Source organism: Hippopotamus amphibius, chromosome 6, assembly GCF_030028045.1.
Source record: "Hippopotamus amphibius kiboko isolate mHipAmp2 chromosome 6, mHipAmp2.hap2, whole genome shotgun sequence".
NCBI lineage: Eukaryota > Metazoa > Chordata > Mammalia > Artiodactyla > Hippopotamidae > Hippopotamus > Hippopotamus amphibius.
The window spans coordinates 113,593,416-113,603,374 of record NC_080191.1 but is presented as its reverse complement, the minus strand read 5'-3'; the positions used below and the strand labels follow the sequence as shown (position 1 = coordinate 113,603,374).

General features: G+C 40.4%; 1 protein-coding gene across 4 annotated transcripts in view; it reads left to right on the top strand.

The window, feature by feature from the left end:
* Positions 1-9,959, top strand: part of ACAD11 (acyl-CoA dehydrogenase family member 11) — an 88,287-nt gene continuing 78,328 nt past the window's right edge. For all 4 annotated transcript variants that reach the window (XR_009054243.1, XR_009054244.1, XR_009054245.1 and 1 more), the window contains exon 1: positions 1-700. Coding sequence is in view for 1 of the 4 variants with exons in the window: in XM_057738310.1 (XP_057594293.1) it covers positions 552-700 (149 nt within the window). In the remaining 3 variants the exon portion in view is untranslated. The remainder of the gene's footprint in view (positions 701-9,959) is intronic.

The following is a 9,959-nucleotide window of genomic DNA, read 5'->3' as shown; positions in this document are numbered from 1 at the left end:
TTTTCGCCCGGGATTAAGAGACTAGGCTGCAGCAGGGCCCGGGTCAAAAGCGTCCAGAGCCGGCGGCCTGCGATGTTGCCTTTCCTACGGGGCGGCCAGAAGAAACCGCAGGATCTTTTATTCCTGGACTCGAGGTCCTGACGGGCCCTTTTCTGAACCGGACCGATAGGCCTTCCGCCTGCCTGTGCTTTAAATTAGGAGGCGGACGAGGCCTCGGTGTTCCGGTTTACGCATAGTGATTAAGGTCATTTTGTTCTCTTTAGAATTGAGGACTCCAACCCTGAGGCTGACTGAAAGTTTCAGATCCGTACACACGAGGCCCTTCTGGCATCTCCTGGTGAGAGCCCAAGCCCTAGAGTCAGCTGGCCAGTGCTGCCCAGAAGCGGCGCCTGGGAGGGAGGTATGATTGGCTGGAGCCGGCGCCCGCCTCCGCCCCGGGCGCCTCGGCCTCGCCCCCGGCCGTGCAGGGAGGCGCCCCCGCCAGCGGTGACCGAGACTTGGGAGACTTGTGGTTTCTGTGACTCTGTGGTCTGAGGTGGCAGCCACTGATCATGGAGACCGGTGCCTCCGGCGAGCCCGAGATGGCCGAAGTGCTGCCCCAGCACAAGTTCGACTGCAGGTCTCTGGAGGCCTACCTACACCAGCACTTGCCCGGCTTTGGGGCCGAGCCCGACGCCAAGCTGACCATTGCCCAATACAGGTATCGACGCCAGGCTTCTCCTCCAGCAGAAACAAATCTGTGCCTTGTGCTTTTCTTCTTCTGGCCCTGGGTGGGTTCCCAGTTTTCCCCATCCTGTCTTTTTCCGTAGTGACGCACTCTGCAGGTGGGAGCTGCCGTCACCAGGCCCCTGCTTTACGTTCTGAGTATTTCCAGTTCAAGGGCAGTAATGGAAGCACGATAACATTCACGATTTCAACTACGAGAAGGAAAATCTTTGTTGACAACTATGTACTTCGATGATTCACTGAGGCAGTTAAGGTTGGAGGCTCTGTGGGATATAAACAGGCCTTCGCACAAAGTTTGTTCTATGACCTTTTTTTTTTTTTTTTTTCCTCCAGAGAAGTGGATGTAATTCCGTTCAGGTTGGCATATTCTTGGAGGCTGAGTTAATGGTATCGGTTGGGGAATCCGAATTCTTTTTTTTTTTTTTTTTTTTTTTTTTTAATTTTTTTTGGGGGGGTACACCAGGTTCGATCATCTGTTTTTATACACATATCCCCGTATTCCCTCCCTTCCTTGACTCCCCCCTCGAGTCCCCCCCACCCTCCCCGCCCCAGTCCTCTAAGGCATCTTCCATCCTCGAGTTGCACTCCCTTTGTTATACAACAACTTCCCACTGACTATTTTACAGTTGGTAGTATATATATGTCTGTGCTACTCTCTCGCTTCGTCTCAGTTTCCCCTTCACCCCCCGCCCCCTCCCATACTTCGAGTTCTCCAGTCCATTCTCTGTATCTGCATCCTTGTTCTTGTCACTGAGTTCATCAGTACCATTTTTAGATTCCATATATGTGAGTTAGCATACAATATTTGTCCTTCTCTTTCTGACTTACTTCACTCTGTATGACAGGGGAATCCGAATTCTTATCCTAGATCTTCCGTGTAACAAATCACAGCACCACTTTGGGCTTTAGTTCTTTAGGAAATAGGGGAGTAGAACTGGATGAGCGTCCTGAGAGTACTGTCCTCTACCGTGAATCCGGCTCTAGTCTGATGTTATATAATAGAAAATAATTTTCAAATAGACTATTCTGAAAATAGTATTTTGATAAATACAGAGCTATAGAAGCAGTCCTGGCTTCCAGAAAATTAGATCTGCCACTTACTGACTGGGAATTCAAATACTATGGTTGATGAACTCTCTGAGAACTAGTTTCATAATCTGTGAGAAATACCTCCCTGTTTCGTGTAATCCTGATAATTAAGTAATATAGGTGAAATGGCTTAACATTGTAACAGCGCTGTATACCAGTGGCATTTATCACTGGCATTTATAGTCCTTGACTGCTGATTTCAGGGAAATTAAAAATAGTGGAAAGGAGATGGGTCAGAGAGGGTTTGGGGGTGTAGAATTAAAAGGTACCATGTGGGAATTCCCTGGCGGTCCAGTGGTTAGGGCTCAACACTTTCACTGCGGGGGCCGTGCAACGCCGCAAAATTAAAAACGACAACAGCCAAAAAATAAAAATACGAGGGTAAGTCAAAAATTACCCACGCTCTGGTTATATTAAAACTTCTATAAATTGTACAGCCAGAGTGCAGATAATTTTTGACTCACTCTTGTAAAAGGCACCATGTCACAATTGATAATGTAGGATGAAGGAGAAGGTGGACTAAAAAATGGCTGAGGTTTGTAGCCTAGAAGCCTTGTGTTGTAAACTAACAGATCAAAGTTCAAATTTGCTATAGGAATCTGAACAAGTTATTTAACTCTTTTGAGCATTGAGTCCTCCTTTGGCAAAATGGAGATAGTAATATTTCTCTCCTAGAGTTGTTGAATTATCTGAGAGTTAATTCTGAATTAAGTTGAATGTTAAAGAAGCCAGAATTGTGCTTGATAAATGGAATTTGTTGTGGCATAAATAGTGTATATGTGTGGAACTATCCCCACAGAGAATACACATGTATTTCCAAGACACATGAAAAAGTTTATGAAAATGAAAATTGAAGACATGTTAGGTCACAAAGGAAGTTTCAAAAATTCTAAAGCATCATTCTGTAAAAAAATAATTTCAGAAAATAAATGCCAAAAGTCTGGAAATCAACAGAAGGTAGCTAATAAATACATTTTAGAAACTGATATACAGGTTAAAGAGCCAACAATCTACAGAAAATAATGGAGTTTATCAAAGTTCAGTGTGCAAAAATCAATTGTATTTCTTGACTTTAGCAACAAAAATGTAAAAATAATTTTCAGCAAGTTAAAATTGATAAGAGCAACAGAAATATAAATTTCTCAAATATTAATCTAATAAAGTGTGTGTAAGACCTTTGTAGAGGAAATTATAAAACTGTGTTAGGGCCTTGAACGAAATAAATTGAGAGATGCCATGTTCACAAATAGGAGAATTCAGAATTGTACATTTCTCTTTTTTTCCAACTGATCTGTAGATTCAGTGCAATGGCAGTCAAAATCTTAATTTTTCCCTAGTTTGAAAAATTACTCCTAAATTTTATGTACAAGAGCAAAGGGCTAAGAATAAGCAAACACACTCCTAAAGAAAAACAAAGTGGGAAATTTGAATTAAGACAGCATATTATTAGCACAGAGATAGGCAAACAGATCAATAAAACAGAAGACAGAGTCCACAAAAAGATCCACGTGTTCATAGAACTTTGACATATGACAGTGCTGTCACTGAGAATCAGTGGGGTTGGAGGGAGAAAGGATTTTTCAATAAATTATAAAGGGATAATTTTTGTATGAAAAAATTGAAATTAGACCTTTTCCTTACTCTACCTCACACAGTTCCAGGTGGACTACCGACTTGAATGGTAAAAGCAAAATTCTAAACATTTGGAAGACATATAGGAGAAAATCTTTATGACTTTGGAGTAGAGAATAAAATCTTTAAAAAGACAAGCGCACAAGCGTGAAGGAAGTGATTGACAAATTTTCAGTGAAAGAATTCTTAAAGTGAAATAACAAAAGAAAATATTTTCAGTGTATATAATGGATAAAAGATTAATATCCAGAACATATAAAGAACTACAATAGCCCAATAGAAAAATGGGCAAAAGACTTGAAGATACGCAGCTTCATTACACTGTAATGAGGCAATGCAAATTTAAAAGACAAGATACCATTTCACACCATCATACTGACTTTTTAACAGTTTCTTTTTTTTAATTTATTTATTTATTTATTTATTTATTTATTTATTTATGGCTGTGTTGGGTCTTCATTGCTGCGTTCAGGCTTTCTCTAGTTGTGGCAAGTGGGGGCTACTCTTTGTTGCTGTGTGATGGCTTCTCTTGGCATGGAGCACAGGCTCTAGGCAAGCAGGCTTTAGTATTTGCAGCACGTGGGCTATGTAGTTGTGGCTCGTGGGCTCTAGAGCACAGGCTCAGTACTTGTGACATGCAGGCTTAGTTGCTCTGCAACATGTGGGATCTTCCTGGACCAGGGGTCAAACCCATGTGCCCTGTGTTGGCAGGCAGATTCTTAACAACTGCGCCACCAGGGAAGCCGCTTTACTAATTTTTTTTTAATCTGACAATATCAAGCAGGATATGAGATAACAGGGACTCATCCACTATTGGTGAGGGTGTAAATTAGTATAAGTACCTTGGAAAACAATTTGGCGCCATCTTGTAAAGATGAAGATGGGAAGATACACATGCCCTATGACAAAGCAATTCTGTTCCTAGTTGTATACTCCTGAGGAATTCTTGTACTAGGGTATCAGGAGATAACCTACAAAAATGTTCATTGCACTGTTTGTAATAGCAAAAATACAGGAATAAAACACAATGTTCATCAGTAGTAGAATGGATGAATAAACTGTAGTATATTCACATGATGGAACACAATACAGCAGTGAAAATGATTCAGCTGTAGCTATACACAACAACTCAGAATCCCAAACTGGACAAATAAGCAGTATATTGTTTAAGGAGATAAACTTCAAGGGAATGATATATTTAAAAATCAAGACAGTAGTTACTCTGAAGGGAGGGACAAGGAATTCCCTGGTGGTCCAGTGGTTAGGACTCAGTGCTTTGACTGTTGTCAAAGCCTGGAGTAGATCCCTGGTCAGGGAACTAAGATCCCGTAAGCAGCACGGCACAGCCAAAAAATTTTAAAATAAGGGAGGGACACACAGAGGGCTTCAGAGATATGGTATTTTCTTTCTTAAACTGGGTAATGAGAACACTGGTGTTTGTTGTGTTCTTGTTCTTTATGCTTTACAAATTTTGTAAATATTTTTTATCTATGCAAAATTTATTTTTAGAATTTGCAAAAATTAAATCATATTAGAAATAAAAATATTTAGATTTAAACAGTAATGAAGGCATTGTATAACTTGATACAACAAAATTTATGATTTCCAGCTATGTGCATAATATATGCCTAGCACTGCTCCAACCACTGGGGATATAGCAAACAAAAAAATCTTGCCTTTTTGAAAATTTCATTCTCTTTGGAGAAGACAGATGATAAAATCACTTTCCAAATATTACAGTGTAGGAGAAGGTGATGTGTATTATGGAGAGAAACATAGGAGAATAGGAAATGTTTAGGAAGAAGGAGCAGAAAGGCCTCAGTGAGAAGGTAGCATTCAGCAAAGCGACATGGGGATGTGAGCCATGTAGCTATCTGGGGAAAGGGTATTCCAGACAGAGGGACCAGCATGAGCAAGGGCTCTGAAGGGGAAGTGTGCCCAGTGGGTAGATAGACTATGAGCCAGTGTGCCTTGAGTTGTGTAAGCAAGGGCAACAGAAACTCTGTTGACTGTTATAAGGGCTTTGGCCTTTACCCTAGTTGCGATGCTGAGAAATTAGGGATTTGTGGGCAAAGGAGGGAAGTGATTTGTCTTTTTAAACAAAATGTCTTTGCCTGTTGTGTTTGACTGAAGGAGGCAAATGCAAGGAGACCAGTTTGGAGTGCATTGCAATGACCCAGTAGAGAGCAATTAGTGGTATGGACCAGGGTAGTAGTGTAGGATAGGTGCAAAGTGGTCATATTCTTATTTTGAAAGATTTATTTTGAAGGATTTTCTGACCAGTTGTGGGGTATGAAAGAAAAAGAAGAGGAGACAAATAGTATTCCATTTTTGTCTTGGCGACTGGAAGGATGGAGTTTTCATAAAATGAAGTAGAGATGACTGTAGGCAGTCAGATTGGAAGGAACATATCAGGAACTCGGTTTTGAAATGTTAAGTTTCCAGATGCCTTTTGGAGTGTCAAGTAAGCAGACAGATATGAGAGTCCAGTGGGCAGGGCAGAGATCTCAACTAGAGGTATACATTTGGAAATCATTGAGATAGAGAAGATATTTAAAGCCATGAGATCATAGAGCTTACATAGAAGATGAGTCTACACAAAGTTAAAGTCTATGAACTTATTCCCAGGCATCCCAATATTAAGAAGCTGAAGAATTAAGGAAGAACCTACAAAGGATTCTCAGAAGGAGTGGCCAGAGAGATGGGGAGAACCATGGTCTGATACATGGTCTAATACTGCAATATTAGTGACCTTGAAAAAGTAATTTCAGTGGAAAGATAGGAATGAAAACTTGATTGAAATGGGTTCAAGAGAAAATAGGAGAGGAGTTGGAGCAAGGAATATAAACAACTCTTGACTTTTTCTACAAAGGGGGAAATAAATGTTTTATGTAGAGGGGAAAGTGGGGTCAAGAGAAGTCTTTAAAAAAGAAAAACGGCAGCATGTTTGTATGTTGATGGCAGTGATCCGGAACAGAGAGAAAAATCTGTGCAGGAGAGAGGGCTGGAATGAAGCCCTTGAATAGACAAGAGTGGGATGGAATCTAATTCACAAGGGAAGGGATCGTCCTTAGATTGGAATGTAGATATCCTTCTATAGACTCTGTAGGGAAGACAGAGTATATGGGTACAGATGCTTCTGTGCAATAGACACGGTATTGTAAGCTTGTAGAAGCTTACACTTCTCACCTGAGTGCTCCTATTTTCTCTGTGAAATAGGAAGCTGGGTAATCAGCTGAAGGTGAAGATGGTGGGAAAAGTGCTAGAGGTTTTAAGAAAGAGGAGGAATTGTGAAATAGTCATCCAAGAGCATGAACAGGCTAAGGAAATATATAATGATTGCCAGCAGGGTTCACTTTGAGGTTCATAGTCATGAATGTGAAGCAAGAGTAGTTATTTTAGTAGATATTGTTGATACTTTGCCCAGATTCTCTTGGATACCTTTTTCCGTGCACACCCTGGTTTGGTGGCTTCTGCTTCCCGTAGCCAGCACCTATGGCTCTTTTACGGACTGCTCTTGCCTACTGTAGCCTCTTTTGTCCTGAATGTTGTAGTGCCTAAGATGGCCCTTAACCAGTGTGAGACTCATGGGTTCAGGAGTATGAAATTTCCATAATTTTTGTTTTGGAGCTAAGACAACTTTCAGGTATACTTTACACTGTAGAGTCCCCTTCTTACCATGAGACCAAGCTGAAGCTACCCTTTAAGGAATTTTGTCTCAGATCATACTCTAGCTTGGCGTTCTCCCCTTCCCTGACCTGCTTCTGCTTTGTGTTCTGACATAAATAGCACTTTCCACTTATTTATTATATGAATAAAGCGAACTGTATTGTTCTCTTCCTCTGTGTATATTCAGGTATTCAAAATGTCTGTAATTTTAAATATATTAAATGATTATAATTTAATTGATTATTACTTATAAATAGTATATTAAGTAATATATTAAATAGCAGCTCAAATAATGCTTCTTAAAACTGTCAGTGAACTGACTTCCTACAAATTAGAGTCCTTCAAACTTCTTGACTCTGTGGAATGTGCTATATTGTGTTTTGCTCAAGTTGGTCTATTTCTGCAGTCATGATTCCAGAAGAGGCAGCTCTGGAGGGATGTCACCACTCCCAGAGAGCACCTAGCAAAGCACCTAGCATGGTGCCTGTTCTCTGGTACACTATGATGGGGCTTTGGACCCTCTCCAGCTCTTTCTGCTGATATTGAATTCTTCCTTCTCAGTAATCTGATTCTTGGCCAGCCATTTGTTGATTCCATTGCATTTGTCAGGAATCTTCTGTTTGACTTTATCTAATTCTGCTTTGACATGTCTCGTCTTCTACCATGGCCTTATTGTTGAATACATCAGATTGGAGCAAGTTCTTAGGGGATGTTTTGCCTCTCTGCTTCTCATCTCCAGCTTTGTATCTTTAAGTCTCTTGAACTATATACTCAATATTTTCCATGCTCAAATATGATGTTAGTCTTTTTAGTTTTCTCTTTTCTTGATCTCTTCTCTGCAGCAAATATATTTGAGGTGCTATTGGCATCAGTATCAAAAGTTCCTACTTCAAAGAGTGCAGTAGTGGTGCCTGTGAGTTCAAACTTGCCAAGCTGGTTGTTATCCTTCATCATTGCTCACCCAATTTTATAAACCTGAATGAGCACACCAAGCTGGTTTTAAGAGGAGGTGTGATGGTCTAAGTCTACTTGGTATAAACTGTTGTATTGCATTTGGTCAGAATATTCCCGACTCCACCAGTGGTTTCAAAACCAAAGGAAAAAGAGTGATATCAAAGAACAGTAAATTCTGAATAATGTCATTTATCTCCAGACAAGGGACAAGATGGCTGCCAACATAGCCGCAAACATATGTAACACCCTTATCAGGACTGATGCTTTTTAAAAATCTCTTGATGTTGAAAAAATCTTGTAAGAATTTCGAAGTTTCTGATGCTTGGAGATGCAGATAGAGCCACCCACTAGGATGACATCATGGATCTGAGCTAGCATGATGTGAGGAAAGGGTTAAAAGAAAAATTTTCTCCTTCCCTATATACAAATTAACTTTCTAGCTCTGTTACTCAGGAAACTTGGTAAAGGTGGAGTGTCAGCTGTGTCTCCAAGCAGCATCACTTATGGTAAAAATAACATCTATTTGATAAACTGTATCTGAACTGGAAGGCCTGTAAATGAACTATAAGTATCTGGTAAGATACTTTGGGCTGAACTTTGGGCTTTTCTAAGTTTACTGAGTTCTTGCAATTGATCATGTCCCTTGCTAGAAGACTGCTACTGGAGGTGATGGCTCCTGTGGAGCATGAGGCTTCTAAGCCAGGGTGGCACCCATACTCACCCATTGTGTTCTCATTGCTTCAAACCTGAGCTGTCATCAGAGGGACACAGGGGTCATAGGTAGATCCTAGACTGCTGCATGGACTACTGTGAAGACCTTGCTAAAGAAACTCATCTGATGCTGCCCTGCTGGCATACTGTATCTCCTGTCTTCTTGTGCTTCTAAGTGAACCAGTGCTGAAGGTGGCCTGTTAGAGTCTTGTGAAATTGATTGTCTAGTCAAATGAGTCACTTCAACCAAGTGAGTGTTCCTAACTGCACGCTTAAAGGCAAAGATTCCATCTTGGTAATTAAGGTTGGACAAATCAAAAGTGCCACCTCTTTGGTTATAAATCAACACATTTCTTTTAGTACCAAATGTCTTGTTCAAGTCTTAAAGAATAGTTATGACCTTTGGCTCACTGATGATTCTCATCATATTGATGCCATCTATGGGTTCCATACTATACGGAGGCCCGATGGTTAGAGTGGTTAGGTTTAGTCAGTACTGTGTTCATAGTATACAGTGTTGGTGGTGGTCTTCCCAGGATAGGATTCTGCTTCCTTTTTTTTTTTTGTCTTTGTTAGAACCATGGATGGTAGATACTTGCTCAGAGGAGATGCTTTTAATTTGGTGGGGTTTTGTTTGTTTGTTTAGATAAAATTCATGCTACATAAAACTCAAAATTTCAGCTACGTGTACAGTTTAGTGGTTTTCAGTGTATTCACAGTGTTCTGCAGTCATCACCACTGTCTAATTCCAGGAAATTTCCATCACCCCAAGAAACCCTTACCTCAAAATTCCCCCTTCCTCCCATCCCCTAGCAGTCACTAATCTACTTTCTATCACTATGGATTTACATATTCTGGACACTTCATAAAAATGGAATCATATTATATGTGGCCTTTTGTGACTGATTTTTTTTCATTTAGCATAATGTTTTCAAAGCCCATCCATGTTTTGCCATGTATCAGAACTCCATTCCTTTTATGGCTGAGTAATATTCCACTGTATGACTATACCATATTTTGTTTATCCATTCATCTGTTGGTGAACATTTGGGTTGTTTCTGCTTCTTGGTTGTTGAGAATAGAGCTGCTATGAATATTCACGTACAAGCTTTTGTATGAACATGTTTTCCATTCTCTTGGATATCTACCTAGGAGTGAAATGTCTGGATCATATGGTA